We start from the raw sequence: 26,367 nt of genomic DNA on the forward strand, positions 1-26,367 counted from the left end.
ATAGGTGTGAATGTATTGCCATTTTAATGTTCATAGTTTTAATCTTCTTTTTCTTATAAAAATCCCTTTATCATTTCTTGTAATAATGGCTTGGTGATGATCAACTCCTTTAATTTTACCTTGTCTGGGAAGCACTTTATCTGCCCTTCAATTCTAAAGGATAGCTTTGCTGGGTAGAGTAATGTAGGTCAGAGGTACTTGCTTTTCATGGCTTTGAATATTTCTTGCCAATCCCTTCTTGCCTTCAGAGTTTCTTTTTAGAAATCAGCTGACAGTCTTATGGGAACTCCTTTGTAGGTAACTGTCTCCTTTTCTCTTGTTGCCTTTAGATTCTCTCTTTATCTTTAACCTTTGGCATTTTAATTATGATGTGTCTTGATGTGGTACTGTTTGGGTCTATCTTGATTGGAACTCTTTGTGCTTCCTGGACTTCTTATGTCTATTTCCTTCACCAAATTATGGAAGTTTTCTTTCATTATTTTTTCAAATAAGTTTTCAAATAAACTCAGTTCAGAGGAAAGAGCATGACTGACCAAAGGAGCTACTCCACCTGCAGATCCCTTGATAACCCCTCTGATGGTTCCCCAGCCTCCTCCCATTCCTTGTATTCCTTGATTTTGAGCTGGAGTTCCCCTGGACTGTGTTTCTCACTAGCTGCATGGTTCTTAGCAGATCGGATTCCTGGTTGTATCTGCTTTCTCTCATTAAAGGAACCCTGTGTTAGGCACTCTTTTTCCTTCCCCAGAGTTGTTATTAATTAGTAATTTTAAAAAGATACATCTTTGCTAACTTTTTATGGCTTTTTGAGTGACAGGAATCAATAGAACTGTTTTAGTTGAATATTCACTGTGTATGCCAAGGGCAGGTTACATTCCTTAATAAGATCAACACAGGTTGATTTGTTGAAATGTGTGTGTGTGTATTTTAGGTATATTAAAACACAGGTATACATATGTATAAAATACACACACACACACACACACACACACACACACACACACAGTTCATTGGTTGAATTTACCATCATCTTACTAACAGAATCACACCTTCTCTTGGAATTAGAATTTTCTTAAAAAGATGTTATTTATTTATTTATTTATTTATTTATTTATTTATTTATTTATTTTAGGGAGAGGGAAGGGGCAGGGATAGAGAGGGAGAACAACATTGATGTGCCAGAGAAACATTGATCAGTTGCCTCTCACACACTCCCAACCGGGGGACCTGGCCCACAACCCAGGTATCAGGCATGTGCACTGACTGGGAATTAAACCAGTGGCCTCTTTGTTTGTGGGATGATGCCCAACCCACTGAACCACACCAGTCAGGGATAATTTTTTTTTTTAATTGTGATAAAATACATATAACATAAAATTTACTATTTAATCATTTTTAAGTATATAGTTCAGAAGCGTTATATGTATATTCACAATATTCTTAACACATTGTTAACTGCAACTGATCTCTAGAACTTTTCTTCTTGCCTAACTAAAACTCTGTCTCCATGAAACAACTTCATGTTTTCCTTCTCTCCCCTCAGCCCTTTAACATCCACTATTGTACTCTATGAATTTGACCATCTAGATACCTAATATAAATGGAGGCATGCAGTATTTTATTCTTTTGTGACTCACCTTTTTTACTTAATGTAATGGCTAGAGATTTTGTCACGACTTGGGAGGATGCTTCTGGCACCTAATAAGTAGAGTTCAAGGTTGCTGCTAAATTTTCTACAATGCACAGGACTGTCTTCCTACAACAAAAACATCAATACCAAGATTCAGAAACCCTGCTTTAATCTAAAAGATCTATGTTATAAATAAAGTGCGTCTTACTTTCTTATGGCAGAAACAGACACAAAACTTTAATGGCTGGCTTTGGAGAACATATGTCATTACTCAGCATTTAGTTAAGAGGTTCTGGGGATCTACCTAGAATGTTTTCTTTATAGAATGATCAGGAGTGTTCACAACTGTCAGTTTTAGGGAACAGAAATATCAAATATTAAAACAAAATTTTCAAACTCACTGAAAATTTGCATAAAAGTATAAGTTGCCATATATAGCCTTCATTCAACTTCCCCAGCTGTTAACATTTTACCACGTTTTACCAAATTGTGTGTGAATCAATTTTTCTGAATCATTTGTGATTGAGTAATATCCTGTCCATCATGTCCTTCTCACCCCTTAGTTCTTCAGTGCGTTTTTCCTAAAAACAAGGACATTCTCATACTTAACCTGAATCCAGTTACAAAAATCAGAAAAATACTATTGATATACTTTTGTTGTCTAAAGCACGCATTACATTCACATTTAGCTGGTTGGATCAGTAATGTCCTTTATAAGCATAGGATCCAACTCAGGATTACTTGTTGCATTTTATTTCTGTGCCTTTAATTTCCTTCATTTTAAGTGGCTTAGTCTTATTTTTAATGACCGACATTTTTTAAAGAATGCAAGCCAATTAGTTTGTAGAATGTCACTCAGTTTGAATTTACCTAATGTTTCATCATGATTCCAGCTATGCATTTTTAACATGAATATTAGAGAAGTGGTGGAATGTTCATTTTACTGCATTTTATCAGGAAACAGCAGTGTCAGTTTATTTGATTACTATAGATGTTAATTGTTATCACTTGATCTGCTAGGTTTCTCTTTATTGCCCCTCTTTATGGAGGGGCGATAGTTTGACTCTAAGTAGACCTCCTGTTTTACATCAGATTTTTATCTAGTTGTTTTATAGTTATTAATATACTTAAATCAATATTATTATAGTGATTTGCCAAATGCTGATTTTCAAATTTATTTTTTTCCTTTTGGACTTATTAGTTGGCTTATACCATAAGGTAGAGGTTTTCTTCATTTATTTACTTTTTATATTTTTAGTTATAGTAATACAGATTCATGATTTCTACTTTATTTAATGACTTATAATTAGTTACTGTCATTTATTTTGATGTTCAAAATGACCCAGAATTGGCCAGTGGCAGCTCATTCAAGCCTTCTCCTGTGTCTTTTTGACATGTCCCAATCATTCTTTGAGCATTTTCTTCTTTCTGGTACAACAAAGTGTTTCAGAATCATCTGGTATTTCCTCTACCCCAGTTTTGGAATCAGTAATTTCTCAGGGAGTCCTGATTCCTTTTACTTGTGAAAAGTATTTTGAATCTAAGAACTAGGGAATAGATATGCTCATTGTTACTGGCATGCAATTGCTTTTAGTCCTTTTCATGATGCAGTGAGATAATATATGAATGAGGTCTGTCCTGCAAAAGTCCAACCACTGTTAAGATAATGAGAATGGTGTATGTGACATTGATGTATCCTGTCAGCCAAGAAAAATAGACTAGAATGCACACGTGTGACTTGTATTTGTCAGTGGGGGTGGTAGATGCCATTGAGTGAGCATGTCATGTGTACTGTGTGGCCCTTGCATTCAAAATGACTGAGGGAGTAGTGCTACGAATCTGCATCAGATTTTGCATTAAGCTTGAACATTCCTCTGCAGAAACTATTGGATGACTCAGAAGACTGCAGCTGTGGGCAACTGGTGATTGGCAGCTTCATCACCACTAAACTGTCCCGCTGACACCTCATATCTCATGCAGACTTTTTTGGCAAAACATCAGATCACCCAGGTGACTCAGCTCCCCTACAGCTCAGATTTTGTACCCTGCGACTTCTGGATTTTCCCAAAACTAGAATCACCTTTGAAAGGGAAGAGATTTCAGACCATTGATGAGATTCCAGAAAATATAACAGGACAGCTGATGGCAATTGGGAGAACTGTGTGAGGTCCCAAGGTGCCTATATTGAAGCGGAACTGAGGTGTCATTGTGCTATGTGCATTGTTTCTTGTATCTTGTTATTAAATGTCTCTATTTTTCATATTACATGGCTGGATACCTTCTGGACAGACTTTGTATGTCCATGTTTGCATATATTTGGGCAAATGCAAGTGCAGATATATTTCCTTTATCTATTAAAAACCATGAGTTCTTACCGATGCTTCTAATTTGGATCCAACACCACAAATTTTTTTTTCTTGCCTTCGTATTTCTGTATTTTTAATTTCCTCTTAGACAGTGAAAAATCTGGATTCTTATTAATCTCAATATATTTACTTATTTACTCAATTCCACTTGTATTCAGTCTCTCAGTCACATAACCATCTTCTCAGTCTCCATCACAGCAGCCCTATCTTCATGGACTGTCTCATCCTAGCTACACATTGGTCAAGTCCCCAGTCAAGCCAACAAGTTGTTAATTCTGTCCTCTCAAGCACACTGCTAAAGATGCTGTTTGATTTTCCAGCCTCTCTGATGACAACAGATGAGTTTTCCAGCCCTCACCATTGTGAAAGGGAAAAAGAGCCATAGTCTTTTTTCTTTAAATGTGCTTATAGCAAGGTTTATATGTTTCGTTTTATTTTGGTGAGTACAATATTACAATAGGTGTGTTTTTGAAAAATCTAAACATAAAGAGAAAGTAGAGAATATAGGTGGTAATTTTCATTGCTATCACCTGTGATTTTACCTTATTTTATTTTAGTTCAAGCATTTGAACATGTATATAAGTTCACCAGTTATAATGTACAGTATAATTTTTAATTACTGATTGTTGTGGATTTTGTAAAAGAATGCAAGATTCTGTGTTTTGTTGGGCATTCTGCCACTTTCTGGTAGTTGATTGTTTTTACCTTGGCATCATTCAGTGCTGTGCTTTTCTTACAGCTCAGCAAACACTCGAAGTACAATTACACATCCAAACCCATGCTCTCCCCTCTTAGTTTACTTCTAGTTTTTTAGGATGTTTACTTATAGTACGTCTTTAAAGTCTAATTTTGACCCATGAAATAGTAGGTCTGCTAGCTTTTTTGCAATATTTTACTTAAAGCAAGTCTGCCTTTCTTTGACATGAACAATTTATATTTTGTCATTAGCAGTAATAGGTTTCACTTTAAGGTTTGAGTGTAGGAGTTTCATTTTCAAATTCTGACTTCTCATGATCACTTTTCAGAGAAACCTAAGTTGAGCTTGTCACATAGAGAATACATGTTTTTACTATAATAATACATAGAATCTTTGTGTGTCTATTTCTTTTAAATGATACTTTTTTTAAAAGAGGAGTTTTAGGACTTCCGCCAAGATGGAGGCATAGGTGAATGTGCCGTGCCTTCTCACACAACCAAGTTTAGAGACAACTAAATATTAGCAACAGAAAACACAGCCAGAACACGGAAAATTGAACTTTTCGGAAGTCCGTTAACAACAAATTCTTCAGCCTGACCAGTAAGGGGTGAAACCAGCGGCTGGTGAGGGGTTGCACAGGAGGACCCGGTCGGATGGACTCAGGCGTGGAATCCAGACGCGCGGAATCCAGGGCGCAGAGTTGGACCTAGTGACCGACCCAGCGAGCCACTAGGTGAGCGACCGCGGAGGAGACAGCGGGGAAGTGGTGCTGCGTGTTGACTGTGGTCGCCCATTTGTGCACGAGCGGACAGGCGAGGGAGTGGGCAGTTGGACCGGGGCCGCGGGTCCCCGCAGCAAGCGGCAGTGGAGGGCGCCGCCATTTCCCCGCTCTGACCACGCCCCCACATACAGCGTCACAACCCAGCGACCTGGGAGTCGAAGGCACCGCTTCTCACACTTAAAGGGCCAGAACAGACAAAAAAGTCACAAGATCTCAAAGCCCCAGAGCCCATAGATCTAAGCGATGAAGAAATAGCAAAACTCTCAGACGCACAGTTTAAAACACTGGTCATCAGAATCCTCACAGAACTGGTTGATTATAGCCACAAATTAGACAAATATATGAAGCCAAAACTAATTGAAATGAATGGAATTGCACAGGACACCAATAGCAAGAAAAGGGAAACTGGGACTCAAATCCATGGAGTGGACCAGAAGAAAGCAAATAATGGCCAAACAGAAAAGAGTCAGGAAGCAAGAATTCAAAAAAATGAGGAGAGTCTTAGGAACCTCCAGGACATCTTTAAACTCTCCAACATCCGAATTATAGGGGTACCAGAAGGGGGAAAGGCACAGCCACCAGTGGAAAACTTATTTGAACAAATAATAAAGGAGAATTTCCCCCAAGCTGGCAAAGGAAATAGACTTCCAGGAAATCCAGGAAGCTCAGAGAGTCCCAAAGAAGTTGGACCCAAGAAGGAACACACCAAGGCACATCATAATTACATTAGCCAAAATTAAAATGAAGGAGAGAATCCTAGAAGCAGCAAGAGCTAAGGGGACAGTCACCTACAAAGGAGTCCCCATCAGACTGTCAGCAGATTTCTCAAAAGAGACCTTACAGGCAAGAAGGGGCTGGAAAGAGGTATTCCAAGTCATGAAATCCAAAGACCTACAACCAAGATTGCTCTATCCAGCAAAACTTTCATTTAGAATGGAAGGACAGATAAGGTGCTTCTCAGATAAGATCAAATTCAAGGAGTTCATCATCACCAAGCCCTTATTATATGAAATGTTAAAGGGACTTATCTAAGAAAAAGAAGTTAAAGAAACATGAACAGTGAAAGGACAGCAAACTCACAGTTATTAACATCCACACCTAAAATGAAAGCAAACTAAAAGGACAGCTAGATCAGGAGCGGAAACAGAAATGAAGATCTCAAGGAGGGTTAGCAACAGGGGAGTGGGAGGAGGAGATGGGGGGAGAAGGTACAGAAAATAAGTAGCATAGACAGTAGATAGAAAATAGATGGGGGGGCAAGAATAGCATGGGAAATATAGAATCTAAAGGACTTGAGACACATGGTCATAAACTAAAGGGGGGGTAATGGTGGGGATGGGAGGGTAGGGTGGAGGGGAATGAAGGGGGGAATAGAACAACTGTAACAGCATAATCAATAAAAAAATTTAAAAAAAAGAGGAGTTTTAGGTTCATAAGAAAATTAGGAGGAAGGTACAGAGATTTTGGCATATATCTGCCACCATCTTATTTGCATATAGTCTCCCCCATTATCAATATCACTCACTAGAATGGTACATTAGTTACCAAGACTGAACCTATGTTGACACATCATAATCACCCAAAGTCCATAGTTTACCTTAGGCTTCACTCTTGGTGTTCTGCATTGTCTGGGTTCGGACAAATGTATAATATATGAGGTCTATCCAGAAGGTTATCCAGCCATGTAATATGAAAAATCGAGACACTGAGTGAACAAGATACAAGATACAAGAAACAATATACATAGCACAATGACACCTCAGTCCTGCTGCAATGTAGGCACCTTGGGACCTCACACAGTTCTCCCAGTTGCCATCAGCTGTCCTGTTATATTTTCTGGAATCTCATCAATGGTCTGAAATCTCTTCCCTTTCAAAGGTGATTCTAGTTTTGGGGGAAAGCCCAAAGGTGCAGGGTACCAAATCTGGCCTATAAGGAGACTGAGTCACCTAGGTGATCTGATGTTTTGCCAAAAAATTGCAGGAGATATGATGTATGAGCAGGCACATTTTCTTGATAAAGCTGCCAATCACCAGTTGCCCACAGCTGCAGCCTTTTGAATTATCTGAATAGTTTCCGTGGAGGTATGTTCAAGTTTAACACAAAGTTTGTTGCAGATCCGTTTCTCTACTTGCTCATTTTGAATGCAATGGCCACAGTACACGTGCTCAATTAATGGCATCCACCGCCCTCCCTGACTAGTACAGTGAAGTCATCATTGTTCACACACGCACATTTCACTTCACTCTTCTTGGCTGCCAGCTTACCTCAATGTTGTGCAAACTCTTCTCATTAACAATAGCTGGGCTTTTTCCGGACATACCTCAGCTTATATCGATCATTATAATATCATACAGAGGATTTTCACTGCTCTGCAAACCCCCCTTTATTCTTTGCCTGTTCATTTTCCCACCCCAACCTGTATCCCTGGCAACCACTGATTGTATTTTATTGCACCCCTAATTTTGCCTTTTCCAAATGCCACATAATTGGAATCATACGTTATTTAGCCTTTTCAAATTGCCTTTTTTCATTTAGGAATATGCATTTAAGGTTTCTTCATGTCTTTTCATGGCATGATAACTCACTTCCTTTTAGTGCTAAATACTTCGTTGTTTATATATATTACAGTTTATCCATTAATCTACTGAATTCTGGACATCTTTGTGCTTCTAAGTTTTGCCAATTTTGAATAAAGCTTCTATAAACATATATGTGCAGGTTTTTGTGTGGGCATGTTTTCATTTCCTTTTGGTAAATACCAGTGAGCCTGATTACTGGATTGTGTGGTAAGAGCATGTTTATTTTTGTAAGAAACCACCAAACTGTCTTCCTAAGTGGTTGTAGTATTTTGCATACTTAATAGCAGTGAATGAGAGTTGTGCCATGTGTTCAACAATATTTGGTGTTGTCACTGTTCTGAATTTTGGCCATTCAAATAGGTGTATAGTTGTATCTCTTTTTTGTTTTAATTTGCATTTCCCTGGTGACATGATGTTAAGCATCTTTTCATATGCTTATTTTCCATTTGTGTATTGTATTGGGTGAGGTGTCTGTTTAGGTTTGTAGCCTGTAGTTTAGTCTAATGGTTCGTGTTCTCATCGTTGACTTTTAAGAGTTCTTTGTGTATTTTGGATAATAGTTTTTATCTGATAAGTCTTTTTGCAAGTATTTTTTTCCAAGTCTGTGGCTTGTCTTTTCATTCTTTTGACAGTGTCTTTCACAGAGTAGTTAATTTTAAATTTAATGAAGTCCAGCTTACCAGTTGTTTCTTTGCAGGATCATGCATTTGGTGTTACATGTAAAAAGTAATTCTCAGTTGCAAAATGATCTAGATTTTCTCGTTATCTTCTGAGTTTATAATTTTGCATTTCACATTTATTTTTACTTAAGTTTGATAATGTCAGTCTTTCAATTTTGTTCTTTGTTCTTCAATACTGTGTTGGCTATTCTGTATCTTTTGTTTTTCTGTGTAAATTTTAGAACCCATTTGTTGATACCCAGAAAATGACTTGCTGGGATTTTGATGAGTTTTGCTTCGAATCTGTTCATTAAGTTGGAAAGAGCTGACTTGTTTACAATATTGAGTCTTTCTATCTGTGGACATGCAATATGACATATTTATTTAGTTCTTACTTGATTCATTCATCAGAGGTCTCTAGTTTTTCCCATATGGATTTTGCATATATTGTTAGTTTTATACCCAAGTTTTCATATTTTGGGGAGCTAGTATAAGTGATACTGTATTTATTTGTTTATTTATTTATAAGAGATTTTATTTATTTTTAGAGAGAGGGGAAAGGAAGGAGAAAGAGAGGGAGAGAAATATCAATGTGTGGTTGCCTCTCACATGCCCTACTGGGGACCTGGCCCACAACCCAGGCATGTGCTCTGACTGGGAATCAAACCAGTAAACCTTTGGTTTGCAGGCCAGTGCTCAATCCACTGAGCCACACCAGCCAGCTGATATTGTGTTTTTAATTTTAAATTTTATTTGAAGAATTGTTTCTGATATATAGGAAAGCAATTTATTTGTATATATTGACCTTTTACCCTGCAACCTTACTTTAATTTTTGGTTAGCTCCAATAGTGTTTTTGTTGAATGTTTCAGATATTCTACATGGATAATCATTATCCCTCCACTATTTTTACATGTTACATATACTATTTTGCTTTGTCTGTTACTTTAGAAAATTAGTAATATGACTTTTTAATTTATTTTAATGTTTATGTCAAATCCCAGTTTAAAATAATACAAAGTACAAATATTATAATAGAATATAAATCCCTATAGAGTCCTGTCAGATACTTCTGCAGAGGTGTGTGTGTGTGTGTGTGTGTGTGTGTGTGTTTAAAAGTATTTTATCCTGAGACAGTTTTTAAGTATAAGGAAATGCACCTTTCTCTTAAAGCAATTCAGAGTCCTAGATGTAAAAAAGAGCATGGATCTTCTTCTTTATTTTAGTATTTTTGTATAAAAATTGGGAAGAAAAATGGGATAATTATATTATTGTATTATAAAATGGGATAAATATATTATTATATTTTTGTGTTTAGCTAATATTTATTTCTTAATCTAAATGGTTTTATATGCCCTGGCCAGGTGGCTCAGTTGGTTAGAGTGTCATCCCATATACCAAAAAGTTGTGGGTTTGTTCTCTATTAGGGCACATATGGGAGGCAACCAGTTGATGTTTCTCTGTTACATCAGTGTTTTCTCTCTGTTTCTCTTCCTCTCGCTCTAAAATCAACACATACCCTTGCATGAGGATTAAAAAATAAAATAAATGGTTTTATGCCTCTGAGCTAAGAAGCCTCCTATTAGTTTTTTTAACTTCATATGTTTTGTTGATATATTTTTTTGTTTATTTCGTTTTTAAAAATAGAAACTTAAGTTCAGTTCAAATAAAGACTTTTTTCATCCAAATTACAATTCTGCCACCTAGTGTCTACATGTGGATTTTTAGGGCATAATATTTCTTTTTGAGAATAACTTTTAACTTTATTCTTAGCTTTTAGATATTCTGTTTGGCAATAGTAACTTTAAAAAGGGAATTTATCTTTATTAATCTTATTGAGGAATTAGATTTTAAGTATTTCACATGTTAAAGCTCATAAATTATTTATAAATTCATTGTACAAATTTGCTAATTTTTTACCCAGGATGTTTGCACAATTGAATTTTATAATGAGTAATTTTACTTTCTTAGAGTCGAGGTGGAAAAAAGTTTCTTCCTGTACTGAAGGAAATCTTGGACAGGGATCCCTTGTCTCAACTGTGTGAGAATGAAATGGATCTTATTTGGACTTTGCGGCAAGATTGCAGAGAGAACTTCCCACAGTCACTGCCAAAATTATTACTGTCAATCAAATGGAATAAACTTGAGGATGTTGCTCAGGTAACAAAAGATCATTCTATAGTACCTTTTGGGAATATATATTACTTTTCTTGATTTTGTGTAAATTTTCCTTTTCTACATAGATATATTGCTAAGGTTTGATAATTTTCTTTGAAGTTTTAAATTCTTAAGTATAATCTAAGTAGTAGTCCAGAAAGTTTTAAGATTTAATTAATTTATTTTTTTTTAATTTTATTTATTTATCTTTAGAAGGGAAGAGAAGGAGAGAAATATCAATGTACGGTTGCTTTTGGTGCATCCCCTGCTGGGAACTGGCCTGCAACCCAGGCATGTGCCCCAATGGGGAATCGAACCGCAATCTTTTCGTTCGCAGGCCTGTGCTCAATCCACTGAGCTACACCAGCCAGGGCCGAAAGTTTTAAGATTTAAAAATCTCAGATTCAGTGTAGATTTTCTGTATCTTTCACTAAACATAATAAAAACAACAGTCTTGGTATAATTGTCTACCACCAGCAGGTTGTAGGTCCTGGACTACTTCTAACAGTTCATGGTACTACAAAGTTTTAATCTTAAGACCATTTACAATGACTATTCTAAAATGAATATCTATTTTTAAATATTACCTCTGTTTGTGAAGTTATATTATTAAACAATGAATGAATGGGTCAACAGTGAAATCAAGGAAGAAATAAAAGGATACTTTGAAACAAATGAAAGTGAGGACCCAACAATCCACAATGTGTGGGATGCTGGGAAAGTAATCCTAAGAGGGAAATTCATAGTATTGCAGGCCTATTTCAAAAAACAAGAAAAACCTCAAATAATCTAACTTCATACTTTAAGACACTTAAACAAGAACAACAAAAAAAGTGAAAAGTAGAAGGAAGTTAATAATAAAGATCAGAGCACAAATAAATGAACAGAGAATCTACAAAAATGATACAAAAAAGTAATGAACCCAGGAGCTGGTTCTTTGAAAAGATAAGCAAGATTGACAAACTTTTAACCAGACTCATCAAGAAAAAAAGAGGGGGACCCAAATAAAATCAGAACTGAAAGAGGAGAAATAACTGACACCAAAGAAATACAAGGGATGATAAGAAAATGTTATGAATGACTATATGCTGAGAAACTGGACAACCTGGATGAAATGGATAAATTCCTAGAAACATATACAATATTCCAAAACTAAATCAGGAAGAATCAGAATTTGAACAGATAGATTATGCCTAGTGAAATTGAAGTAATAATCCAAAAAAACTACTAAGAAACAAAAGTGCTGGGCTGGATGGCTTCACAGGGGAATTTTACTAAACATTTCAAAAAGAATAACACCTGTGCTTCTCAAACTGTTTCATAATATTCAAGGGGAGGGAAGGCTCTTAAACTCATTTTACGAGGCCAGCATTATTCTAATTCCAAAGCCAGGTAAAGACACTACAAAGAAAGGAAATTATAGGCCAATATCCTTGATAAACAGACACTAAAATCCTCAACAAAATATTAGCAAACTGACTATAGCAATGCATCAAAAAGATCATACTTCATCATCAAGTAGGGTTTATTTCACGGATGTACGGTTGGTACAACATTCAAAAATCAATAAATGCGATTCACCACATAAACAAAATGAAGGATAAAAACCACACAATCATACCAATAGATACAGAAAAACATTTGATAAAATCCAGCACTCATTTATGATCAAAACTCTCAGTGAAGTGGGACTAGAGATGTCATACCTAAACATAATAAAGGCCATATACGAAAAACCCATAACCAGCATCCTACTGAACAGGCAAAAACTACAAGTGTTCCCCATGAGATTGGGAACAAGGCAAGGATGTCCATTATCATCTCTCTTATTCAACCTAGTACTGGAAGGCCTAGTCACAGCAACCGGACAAGAAGAAGAAATAAAAGGCTTCCAAATTGGAAAGGAAGAAGCAAAACTGTTTATTTGTAGGTGACATGATACTGGACACAGAGAATCCCAGAGATTCCACCAAGAAACTACTAAAACCAATAAATGAATCCAGAGTAGCAGCATACAAAAGTAATATCCAGAAATCAGTTACATTTTTATATGCCACTAACAAACTAACAGAAAGGGAACTTAAGAAAACAATCCCATTCATAATTGCTACAAAAAGAATAATGTACCTAGCAATAAATGTAACAAAGGATGTAAAAGACCTGTACTCAGAAAATTAGAAGAAATTTCTGAGGGAAAGAAATTGAAGAAGATACAAATAAATGGAAGCACAAAAATGTTCATGGATGGGAGGAATTAACATCATTGAACTGTCCATACTGCCCAAAGCAATCTATAGATTCAACGAAATTTCTATTGAGATGCCAATGATGTATTTCACAGAACTAGAACAAATATTTCAAAAATTTATATGGCCCCAGACAGCAACACTGATCTTGAGAAAGAAGAACAAAGCTGGAAGAATCACGTTACCTAATATCAAACTATACTATATGTCGAAAGTAATCAAAACAGCATAAAAACAGACACATAGATCAATGTAACAAATTAGAGAGCCCAGAAATACACCCACACCTTTATAGTCAATTAATAATCAACAGAGGAAGTAAGCACATACAATGGGCTAAAGATAGATTGTTCTATAAATGGTATTGGTAATATTGGACAGATACGGGCAGAAAAGTGAAATCAGATCACCTTCTTATACCATACACAAGAATAAATTCAAAATGGATCAAATACTGAAATGTTAGACCCGAAACCATAAAAATCCTAGAAGAAAACATAGGCAGCAAAACCTTGGGCATTGCTTATAGTAATATTTTATCAGCTATATGTCCCCAGGCAAGGGAAACAAAAGAAAAGAACAAATAGGACTACATCAAACCAAAAAGTTTTTGCATAGAAAGGAAATCATCAACAAAGTAAAAAGACAACCCACCGAATGGGAGAATATATTCACAGATACATCTGAAAAGGGGTTAACATCCAAAATTTATAAAGAACTTACAAAACTCTATATGAAAAAAAGCAAACAACCCAATTAAAAACTGGGCAAAGAACCTTAATAGACACTTCTCTAAAGAAGTCGTACAGATGGCCAATAGACATATGAAAAGATGTTCTGTGTCACCTAATGATCAGAGAAATGCATATTAAAACCACAATGAGATACCATCTCATACGAGTTGGGATGGCTGTCATCAAGAGATCAACGGACAAAAAGTGATGATGAGGATGTTGAGATAGGGGAACCTTTTGCCCTCTTGGTGGGAATGCAGACTGGTATAGTCACTGTGGAAAGCAGCATGGATACCTCAAAAAATTAAAAATGGATCTGACTTTTAACCCAGAGACCCCACTTCTGGGAATGTATCCGAAGGAACACAAAACTTATTTGAAAGAATATAAGCTCCCTTATGTTCATTGCAGCATTATTTACAATCACCAAGATATGGAAGCAGCCCAAGTGTCCATCAGTAGATGAGTGGATAAAACAACTGTGGGACATTTACACAATGGAATACTACTCGGTTGTAAAAAATAAGAAAATTTTACCCTTTGCAACAGTGTGGGTGGACCTGGAGAACATTATACTAAGTGAAATAAGGTGGTCAGAGAAAGACAAATACCATATTTCATTCATGTGGAATCTAATGAACAAACTAAACTAACAAAGAAAATGGGGACAGATTCATAGATGGGGAGGAGGATGACAGTGGGGGGTGTTGAGGAGGTGAAGGGGTTAAGGAAAAAGGACTCATGGACATGGGCAACAGCGTAGTGATTGCTGGGGGTGGGGTGTATAGGGGTACTAAACAATAATGGAAAAATGTACAATAAAGAATTAAAAAATGAAAAAGAAAATGAGTTACTTAAAAAATATCATCAGTGAACTTCAATATTTTGGAAATGAGAAAATACCTTTTAATTTAGCCACTACATATCCAATCATGTATTATTGACTTTGGGGGGTGCTGACCTATGAGGTCTTTCTGGGAAAAGTCCCACCATTGTTAATATACCAAGGACAGTTTATGCTACATTGACATGACCTGACAGCGAAGAAGAGTGGAATAAAATGTGCATGCCTAAACAATGACCACTTCACTGTTCTCGTCAGTGGGAGTGGTAAATGCTGTTGAGTGGTTGAGTGAGCATGTGTACTCTGTGACTGTCACATTCAAAATGACTGAGTAGAGCAATGAATCTGCATCAAATTTTGCATTGAACTTGAACATACCTCCATGGAACTAGTCAGATGATTCAGAAGGCTTTCAGGGACGATGTAATGAATGCAATGTAAATAAAAGTGTGGCAAAAATTCTTTAAAGATGGTCAAGAATCTAAATGATCCATTTTCTGGAAGACCTGCAATAAGGAGACCACCTAAGAATATTGAACGTGTAACAGGCTGCAGTCAACAAAGACTTCTGGCTTTTCCCAAAACTAAAATCACCTTTGAAAGGGAAGAGACTTCAGACTGTTGATGAGATTGCGGAGTAGATGAGGCAGCTGATGGTGATTCTAACAAAGGATTTTTGCAGAATGTTTTGAATAGTGGAAAAGATGCTGAGAGAACTGTGTGAGGTCCGAAGGTACCTCCTTTGAAGGGGACTGAGGTGTCATTGTCCTATGTACAATGTTTCATGTATCTTATATCCAACAAATGTCTCTATTTTTCATATTTTGTGTCTGTGTACTTCCTGGACACTCCCTGTAATTAATAAGGGGTAAATAATTTGTAGAATTAAATAATAAAATAGAAACTATTTTTCTTTTCTTTTCAAAGTTCATGTTGTACACAAAAGCTCAAATGACATACACAAAGCAGCCAGCAGGTAGTAACAGACCACTTCTCACAACACAATTTTGAGATTGGGCAGCCAGTTGAGAGAAAGTCTTCCAAGTCCTTGCCATCTGTGTTCCATAATTTTGTAACTCTGATGTTGTATACATTTTGTCTATCTTCCTGGGGGTTGATGTCAGCGATAACCAAGAAAACCTGGTGAGATAAATCAAATATTAAGCAATAATACTTTGTTAGATGGGGTTGAGCTTTAGAGGCCTCATTCATATTGTCAAAAAATTTGTTTGCTCTCCATAACCAGTTTTCTTCCCACTTACCATCCCTGATAAGAATGCATGCTATAAATATATCGAAAGCTTGAGGAGTAAGGAACTCTTGCCAGCAGCAACTGTGATGAGTGTCTTTGAACTATGATGGGATACAGATAAAATATAAACTTTTAATTTAATTCTCAAAGCCCCAGTCTCACACAAAAACTCAATAGTTCAAAAGGTTTGGGCTCTCTGGAACTAGGGTTGTCAAAGATGTAGCTATGTGTACCCAGACCAGTCCTCCACCTGCACTTCCAGCTCATCTCCCCAAGGAATTCTATTTCTGTCCTGCATCTAGACCATTTCTAAGTGGCATCTGTAAATAGGAGACTGGTTGTATTTATCTTGTTTTTAGAAAATAAACAACTAGGTGCTATTTATTTCTAATGGGGTATTTACTGTGATTTAAAGGGTTTAAATGTGTTATGGTCAATAAAATGTTCAATTATGATAAGATTCTCTTAAAATATTAAGAGTTCACAGTAAAGTCAAAGTAATTTTATGTTATTAATGAACTTTATATGTAAATTGCCCACTATTAACTTGAGCCTTGCAACTTTTATTTGTACTTTGAATTTTACTGTCAACTATTTCTTGGTCATTTTGTGCATGTGTACACATTCCTTCCTTCCTTTCTCCCTCTTTCCTTTAAAAATTAAAATTGGTTAATTGCTGTTGATTGTAGAGTTCATATATTCAGTGTATCATTTATTTCCAGGTAAGTACTTAATAGCTTTTTTCCTGTTTATCTATAGAATATCTCAGCTATGACAATCTTTATTAATCTGTATTAACAGGAATAGATTTTTGAGGCCTCTGTAATTACAAGTCTGCTTCTTTCTTTTGACCCATCACTGCTCCTAACTCCTGTAATTTCTGAACCAGTTTCAATTTTTTAAACAGCTTCAGGCACTACTTCAGATTTGGCCTAAACTGCCCCCCCGGGAGGCCCTGGAGCTTCTAGATTTCAACTATCCAGATCAGTATGTTCGGGAATATGCTGTGGGCTGCCTGCAGCAGATGAGGTATCTCATGTACTTGGCTTTTTGCTGGGCAAGGAACTGCTTGGGTGTGGATAGAGAAGGTGATGTCTATTTGAATGTCTCATAAGAAAGGAAGGGGTTAGGAATTGTTCAGTGTTTCATAAAACATTTATTCCTCCCTCCCATCCCCCATGTGCATGTGTTTCTATGCGTGCACACTTACTCTGTGTTGTAAAACAAACAAAAACATACTGGATCAGAGGTCCCCAAGATCACCCTCAGGTTCCATGATTCACTAGGAGGACTCATAGGACTCAGTATATAATCATACTCTTGGTTATGATTTATTACAGCAAAAGGATACAGAGCAGAATTGGCAAAGGAAAAAGATTCATGGGGCAAAGTCTGGAGGAAACCAGGCAAGTTTCTAAGGTTCCTTTCCCAGTGGAGTCACACTAAATACACTTAATTCCCTCAGCAACAAGGTATAGCAACATGTTTGAAATATTGTCTACCAGAAAAGCTCATTAGAGATTTAGTAGGTAGGCTTTTTAATAGGGGCTAGTCTAGCATATACCAAAACTCTAGAGTTCCAGAAGAAAAATGGATATTTAGTATAAACCATATGTTTGCACAGTTGAGGCACACTCTTACCTGTTACGGTGGTAGAAAGCCTTTTGAAATCTTTGTTTCCAGATGCCAGCCAAGGGCAACCTTTTTCAGGTGATAGCAGTCAAGCCTGCTCTGTTAACTTTTTCTACCACTCAGAATAAACAAATGTTAATATTTCATGATGATTATTTTTAAAAACTTAAAAAACAATTTTAGGCAAATAACATCGTAGTTAAAGATGAAGTCCTCATAGTTTCCTCACTGAGCTCTGATCAATTCCTTTACTTTCCAGAGGCAACTGTGATCATGAATTTGTTGTATATCTCTTTTCTATACATTTTTTGTATTTTTACCACACTTCTACATCTATAAAAATAAAGATACAGAATGCTATTATAATATATTTAAAATTCACACAAATGTGTTTTATAGTATGTATTTTTTTACATTTTGCTTTTTAAAGAATTCAGAGTTCGGTTTTTGGATTCAGTGTTTCCCATTACAGATAAAAGTTGTTTATTCCTTTTACCATTGTGTAGTATTCTGTCATAGGGATATATCTTAATTTTTCCATTTTCCCGTTGAAGAACATTTTAAGTTTTCTTCCAACTTGTCTGTTATAAACAGTGCTGCTGTGAATATGCTTGTACAGTCCCCTATGGTTGATACTGTGTAGAAGTCCATGGGATTTATTTGCAAGTAGTGGACTTCAGATTCTTATCTTACCTGACTACTGGAATTGCCTCTGATGGGAGTGTGTTTACACGTAAATGTTTGGGGATGGACACCCAATAGAGGAGCACTACCCATAATTAATTCAACTCAGTTTAATTAAAATACTATGTTATTAATTCAGTAATTGAAGCACTCGCTTAAAAATGCACTTATTTTCTTATCCTTTAAGCTAAAGTTAAGATTTTAATTGTTCATTGGTTATCTGAGAGAAAGAGTTGCTTAACCCTAATGATAGAAAAGGAAAATAAATTGCTAAAGTACTGATATAATTTTTGTTTTAAAAAAACGATTGGTTGACTGAGTACAAAGCTTTTCCAGCATATCCAGAAATTAGTACCTAATTTTATTGTAACTCTGGGCTGATTGTAAATACAGTTATCAGTTCTATCAACCTGAATAATTTAATAAAAATGCTCTGTGTATCTGTTCTTTGCTCCCATCCACTCTTTATTCTGCCTATCTGAAATCCTCAGCCTTTCTTTTGTGTTAGTGGAATAGTGAATGTAAGCATGCAACAATCCTGAACTCCCCAAAAACAATGTGTTTCAGTAAGTTAGTATTTGATAGTTTGATAGGAAGAGATCTTTTTCTGGTGCAGGGTGTTGAGTGACTTACTATGTCTTTTGTTTTTTCAGTGATGAAGAACTCTCTCAGTATCTTTTACAACTGGTGCAAGTTTTAAAATATGAGCCTTTTCTTGATTGTGCCCTCTCCAGATTCCTATTAGAAAGAGCACTTGCTAATCGGAGGATAGGGCAATTTCTATTTTGGCATCTTAGGTAAGTGTTTTATATTTCAATTTGAGTCCACCTTGTGCTTTTATAAGTATAAATCAGCATAAGATAGGACATCGAACAAAAACAGCCCGCTGCTTTAATTGTTTCTGAGCCATCTATAACATTGATACTCTTCCTGGTGTCTTCTATTTCTTGATAACCCAAACTCTTAACTTTCACTATTTGGCAAAATAATTTAGTTAAGTATCCCTCCATGCCTCCTTGATTTTTAACTGAAACTAATCATTAATGTGTTGCTATTTTCCTATAAAGTGTACTTACTATTTGTAATATATTTGAACTAAAAAACAGATTTACTAATTCCTTCCATAAGTTTGTGTTGGATAAAGATTTTAAAGTTTTCCTGTAAAACAGCATCTTTATTTTCAGCTTCTTTATTAACTAGGTCATTTTTAGAAATACATGAACCTTATTTCACCCAGTTTGTAGAGGAGTAAAATCAGGGAAGAGGACTAAAGTTCTTTTGTTTCCTATGAAAAATACGGATTCCTCATTTCTGATCCTACTGAGACCTTTTTGTTTTTTTCATCTGGACTTCAGATAATTGAGAGTAATGATTATCAGAAAATAGAATAACTTTCTTTTAGGCCAAACTTCCTGAGGAAAATAAGTTCTATATTTGTAATATTTTTATGTTAATTTTAGGCATTATATTTCTAGATCTTGATTTTTTTAAGAGTCTTTCCTTATTTTTAACTTATTTCTTTTATTATCCAGTTAAACTTTCTTATTTTAAACCTCCCAGGGAATCAGGTATTCCTTCCTCTTTCAGTTGTGCACAGCATTCATTAAATGAGAAAAATTGAGTAGAAGCTAACAGTGGGACTAGTCAATTTTGTGATATGAGTCATATCTTTGTAATTATTTCTAAATTGGCAATATTACCTTTTCACTCCAAAAAGCAAATAAGATAAGATGGAAAGTTTGGGGGTTTCTTGGAATAAAGAATCAAATAATTATAAAGTCTTATATCTTTTTGAACTGTGATGTTTAAAGAATTAGAAAGTTAACTGTCCCACTAAAATTTTTTCACAAGAGGACATGTTCTTTTTTGGGGGGTTAACATCTTAAGTTAATTTTATGATAGAATAAAGAATTCAGTACTTGTATTTGGTGATCTGAAGTGTTTGATAAACCATCATAATATTATTAACTTTCTGCAGGTCAGAAGTGCACATTCCTGCTGTCTCCATACAATTTGGTGTCATCCTTGAAGCGTACTGCCGGGGAAGCGTAGGGCACATGAAAGTGCTATCCAAGCAGGTATAAGCTTATTTTAATCTTCATGTTCATTTTGCCACATGGTATTTGATAAATTGTATCATATGCTATTTCATTTCATTATTTTAGAGGTTTTAATAACTAAAGCAGATTAATACATTTTTTAAATCAAAATTTGACTCAAGAAATGAAATTTCAACAAACTTAGTAGAAGATCACTAATTGAATGCTACCTGACAAATTAATCAGGGTTCCCCATAGTATTTATAACAATACTAGGAAATACCTAGTTAGATGTGCTTAACAGTGGGTTTGTTGATGATGATGACAATAGTCATGAAATCTTTAGGCTCCTTTTTTCATGTCCCTGAATTACTCTTTCCAAATCATGTAGTGTTTATGATTCATATGCTCTACCATTTGTTTTAGACAAAGATATTTTGAAATCTAAGTCCATAGGTATTAAAAGAATTCATAATCCTCAACCTGCTTTTTAAAAACTGTATATGTATATATGTCTGAAATTGTGATATTTTCCTATAGTCCCTTATTTCCTACCCAGCCTTCATTTTTTGTTCATTGTAGATGATGGCATATTAGTGATATTAATAGGTCAGATATTGTTTACTTTAGGCTAGTAATCACACTAAGTGTTTTCAGCGTGGTATCTTACTCTACTCTGTTAATAATATGCCATAGTACTTACCAGCACTGTCTAGATTTGACAAGGGAAAAAACTAAGGCTCCAAGAGTTTAATTTACGTACCTGAAAACTCACAACTATTGTTTTATTGTTGTTCAGTTACAGTTGTACTGCCTTTTTCCCATTGCTCTCCCCTTCCCTGACCCCTTGCACTCCTGCTCCCACAGTCAATCTCATTGTTCATACCCATGAGTCCTTTATTCATGTTCTTTGACTTGCCCCTTCCTCTATTTTTTTAAGATTTTATTTACTTATTTTTAGAGAGAGGGGAAGGGAGGGAGGGAGAGAGGAGGAGAAACATTGATGTGCCAGAGAAACATCTATTGGTTGCCTCTTGCATGCTCTCAACTGGGGACCTGGCTCACAACCTAGCCATGTGCCCTGACTGGGAACCAAACTGGCAACTTTTTGGTTTGTGGTATGATGCCCATCCCACTAAGCCACATGAGTCCAGGCAAAACTCACAACTATTAAGTGACAGAAATAATATTCGAAGTTAGATCTGTTTAGGTAGAAAATGAAAGTGTTTTTTAAAAATCTGGGAGTTTTTATACCTTGTAGCAGCACAAATCTTTTATTTTTAAGCCAAAACTTAAACACAGACCCAGTATGTATTATAAGTCAACAATAGTGTCATTTTATTAGTCTAAATGTATTTTTTAAGTTAAAATAAAATAGAAGCCACTTAACAGAATATAAAATTTCAAGATTAGGGATTATTGTTAATAGTGGTAGTCTCAATATGCAGTTATTTCTGTATTTTGTTTTTGAGATAATCCTGATTCATACAGCTAAGTAATTGGAAATAGTAATGAGTTTTTAAATAGCTTGCTTGCAAATGAGAAGCACTTCTGCCCTCAAAATAAAGCAGCCCTGTATCTCAGCTTCTTCTGCTGGAATCCTCCATTGACAGATAACAACACTCTGCTCTTGTCCTCTAGTAGTACTTTTTCTTCTGAGTTGAGTATTATCTAACCTCACACAAGAAGGTTTTGTTAATGATTTGATATATATTTACTCAGAACTTATTATATGCCAAGGTTTGTGTTAGGTATCAGTTATGTGAAATCCAAGTAGCTATGTTGCTGTTGTCAAGGAGTTTATATTTCATAGAGTAGGTGTACAAAAGAGTGATTAAGTATTATGATACCAGTGTTATGGGCATATCACAGAAGCACAAGATACACAAGTAATCTACCCTAGGACATTAGGGAAGAGTTCACAGTAGAAGGGACAGTTTTGGGTATTGATGGTCTAGTTGGTATTAGCTAGATGAAAAGTGTTAGTGTTCTACAGAGAAGCAGAACCAATGGGATATATATTTATGTATATATTTAGAGAGAGAGTGAACAGGGTGGGGGTGAGATTGAGAATTATAAAGAATTGGCTCATATGATTATGGAGGCTGAGAAGTCCCAAGACCAGCAGTCAAATAAGCTGGAAAGTTGATGGTGTAGTTCCAGTTTAAATCTGCAGGCCTGAAAACCAGGAGAGTCAATAGTATGTAAGTTCTGGTCAAAAGCAGACAAGCTTGACACTAAGAAGGCTCATCTTTCAGTTCAATTCAGAAAGCAGGAAAAGACCTATGTCCAAGACCTATGACCTATGTCCAGACCTATGTCTGATAATAAGGCACGTGGAATGTCTACTTACTCTCAGAAGGGTCTGCCTTTTCGAGGTATTCAGGACGTCATATGTTTGGTTGAGGCCCACTCACATTAGGGAGGGCAACCTACTTTTCTCAATCTACTGACTCAGATGTTAATCCCATCTGAAAACACCCTCACAGACATTTATAGAATAATGTTGGATTAAATATCTGGACATTCCATAGTTTAGTCAGGCTAATACATAAAATTAACCATGACAGATCAATTAAGCATCCATATACAGATTGTTAAACTATACTTAATCTACAAATAAAGACAACAACAAAGTCAAAATTGCACCTAGCATGATACAACTACCCTGAGTATAACTATAAAATGCACTAACCTCTTTCCCAGAAGAGGAGATAATGCCCTTGAGTGGTGTTTCTTCTTTTCCTTGACATCCTATAAATTAATTACTGTGATGTAAAATAAACAACACTTTAATACTATGACATAAAGTCAGTTTATCTTATGTTACCTGACAAGGGAATAAGAACAGGAAGAAACAAAGACATTTCCTATAAACATACAATACAAAACACAAATAACAGAAGAAATATTCATGACAATTAGTCCTCATTTTTGTAAGTGGTTACATAATCATAGCTGGTATTTATCACTAGTTTCTTCCAACCTATTCTGTATTTCCTTTGCCTTTAGCAAGCTCCTCAGTTGTCTGTGATTCTTTATCTGCTGAAATGACCCAAACCTTCATTCTTGAAGGGTCTAGGTCATTAGTTGTCCTACTGAATTGGCTTATAATTTGGACCTTAATCATAGAGATTGATAATGCCAAGAGATCTCCCGTATTCTAGAAAAACTCTTCGTTACCTCCATTGTGGAGTAGTAGGCCAGTTTCTCCTTGGTGCTCAGCATCAATCACTCCAGCCAGCATCATAATGCCCTTCTTTGCCTGTTGTCCCAGAGGCTCTGATTGAGAAGTGCAAAATGGCTAGGAAGGAGTATTCAAGTTCAATGGCATCATTGTTGTGTCTCCCAGTGAGAGCATTCCTCCCTTTGTAACTAAGGCCACTATGTTAGCAGAACGTATGGTCACAGGAACAGTAAGTAACAGTTTTGCTAGTGGTTCACTGTGGGAGTAATAGTAGTATCACCTCCATTTCCACACCTTGATTCCTGGACCCATGAATTCTAGCAATAGGACAAACAGCATCATTTATTTGCTACTGATTTAGAGCAGATACAGTCTTCTGGGGAACCTTGCCACAGCATGCAAGGTATTGTCACCTAGTTGGTGCTGTAACTGAGTCTTTAAAAGGCCATTTCACTTTTCTGTCAAGCCAACTACTTTAGGATTGTAGGGAATATGGTAAGACCAGTGAATTCTATGAGCATGAGCCCATTGCTGCATTTCAGTTTCTGAGAAATGAGCATCTTGATCAGAAGCAGTGCTGTGTGGAATACCATGATGATGGATAACTGTAAGTCCACAGATGGTAGTTTTGGCAGAAGCATTGAGAGCAGGGAAGGCAAATTCATATCCACTGTACTTTTCTAACTCTAACTCATTTGAATTGCCAGAGAAACTCCCATAGGTTTTCAGAGATAATTTTAATAGTGATAATTTTTCATTCATGATAAAACCAATTATATCTGATCCCTCTTTTTGGAAAGCTCATTAATGATGGCAGTAATAGCTAACCACTTATTATGGGCCATTTATTCTTCTTTATTCTTTTTAATTTTATAGTTCCCTTAAATCAGTCTCATACTTGTCAGTGTCTTTCGTGTTCATGGCTACCACCTTAATCCAGTCCATTATCTTCTCATCTGCATGTCTTCATTAACCTCCTAACTTGTGCCCTTTGTTCCCATTCTTGTCCCCTACACTCCACCCCCTTTCTCTACAGATAAAATTATTCTTTTTAAAATGTAGATGTGTTATCTCATTTTCTTTTTTTCTTTTTTTTTTATTGATTATGCCATTACATTTGCTCTATTCCCCCCTCCCTTCCCCTCCACCCTGCATACCCCTCCCCCACCATTTCCCCCTTTAGTTCATGAACATGTGTCTCAAATTCTTTAGATTCTGTATTTCCCCTACTATTCTTACCCTCCCCCCCCTATCTATTTTCTATCTACTGTCTATACTATTTATTTTCTGTACCTTCTCCCCCCTTCCCCTCCTCCCACTCCCCTGTTGCTAACCCTCCCTGTGATCTTCATTTCTATGGTTCTGCTCCTGATCTAGCTATCCTCTTAGTTTGCTTTTGTTTTAGGTGTGGTTCTTAATAACTGTGAGTTTGCTGTCCTTTCACTGTTCATCTTTTTTATCTTCTTTTTCTTAGGTAAGTCCCTTTAACATTTCATATAGTAAGGGCTTGGTGATGATGAACTCCTTGAATTTGACCTTATCTGAGAAGCACTTTATCTGTCCTTCCATTCTAAATGAAAGTTTTGCTGGGTAGAGCAATCTTGGTTGTAGATCTTTGGTTTTCATGACTTGGAATACCTCTGTCCAGCCCCTTCTTGCCTGTAAGGTCTCTTTTGAGAAATCAGCTGACAGTCTGATGGGAACTCCTTTGTAGGTGACTGTCCCCTTAGCTCTTGCTGCTTCTAGGATTCTCTCCTTCATTTTAATCTTGGCTAATGTAATTATGATGTGCCTTGGTGTGTTCCTTCCCGGGTCCAACTTCCCTCGGGACTCTCCGAGCTTCCTGGATCTCTCGGAAGTCTATTTCCTTTGCCATCTTGGGGAAATTCTCCTTTATTATTTGTTCAAATAATTTTTCAACTGGTGGTTGTGCCTTTCCCCCCTTCTGGTACCCCTATAATTCGGATGTTGGAACGTTTAAAGATGTCTTGGAGGTTCCCAAGCCTCTCCTCATTTTTCTGAATTCTTATTTCTTCATTCCTTTCTGCTTGATCATCTTTTTCTTCTGTCTGGTCCTCTCCCTTGATTTGAGTCCCAATTTTCTTTCCATCACTATTGGTATCTTTTGTATCAGCATTCATTTCAATTAATTTAGCTTCCATATGTTTCTCTAATTTGTGACTAAAATCCACCAGTTCTGTAAGGATCTTTATAACCAGTGTTTTGAACTGTGCATCTGAAAGACTGGCTATTTCTTCATCACTTAGGTCTATCGGTTCTGGGGCTCTGAGTTGTTCTAGAGCCATTTTTGGTTTATTCGTGCTGTTTAGTGAGCGGAGCGAAGCCTTAGTTGTTTACCAGTACGGGGCGACCCAGGTCGCTGGTTTGTGACACTGTGTGTGGGGGCGGGGTCAGAGAGGGCGCGATGGCGTTCCTCTCCGCTAGCCCAGCACCTCCAGTCACTCAAACGCCTCAGGCTTGCTTATCCGATCCTAATTTTGGGAGCCTGCTGCACCGCGCGGGTTTCCCTTCTCACTGGTTTCTCCGCATGTAAATGCACGCGACTGAGCGACCCACCGCGCCTCTTCCCTGTGCGCTCCGGCAGCCAGCTCGCTGGCGATCAGCCCTCGGTTGCCTGCGTGCCCCGCGCACCGCCCCGGGAATTTTTTTCTTGCTAACCTGCTCTGCTTCTGGCCTCGCTCCTCGTACCGGTCCAGCCGAGTATCTAGTTGTCCTTTGGACTCCGTATTGTCGATTTTCCGTGTGGCTTGGTTGTGACTGCTGTTAAAAATAGTTGTTCTTAGATTTGGTTGTGCACAGAGGCGAGGTGGACCCTCCACCTACTTCTCCATCTTGGCGGAAGTCCTCATTTTCTTTTTTT

At 36.6% G+C, this 26,367-nt stretch overlaps 1 protein-coding gene across 4 annotated transcripts in view; it reads left to right on the forward strand.

Moving 5' to 3' along the window:
• Positions 1 to 26,367, forward strand: part of PIK3CB (phosphatidylinositol-4,5-bisphosphate 3-kinase catalytic subunit beta) — a 188,577-nt gene that overhangs the window by 131,711 nt on the left and 30,499 nt on the right. For 3 of the 4 annotated variants that reach the window (XM_053669198.1, XM_037139412.2, XM_037139413.2), the window contains exons 13-17: positions 10,683 to 10,871; positions 16,852 to 16,973; positions 17,285 to 17,350; positions 18,914 to 19,057; positions 20,239 to 20,338. In XM_053669198.1, coding sequence (XP_053525173.1) covers positions 10,683 to 10,871; positions 16,852 to 16,973; positions 17,285 to 17,350; positions 18,914 to 19,057; positions 20,239 to 20,338 — 621 coding nt within the window. The remainder of the gene's footprint in view (positions 1 to 10,682; positions 10,872 to 16,851; positions 16,974 to 17,284; positions 17,351 to 18,913; positions 19,058 to 20,238; positions 20,339 to 26,367) is intronic. The other variant, XM_053669199.1, reaches the window with a different exon arrangement.

The sequence above is a fragment of the Artibeus jamaicensis genome, unplaced genomic scaffold, assembly GCF_021234435.1.
Source record: "Artibeus jamaicensis isolate MK-2021 breed Jamaican fruit bat unplaced genomic scaffold, CSHL_Jam_final contig_519, whole genome shotgun sequence".
Lineage (NCBI taxonomy): Eukaryota > Metazoa > Chordata > Mammalia > Chiroptera > Phyllostomidae > Artibeus > Artibeus jamaicensis.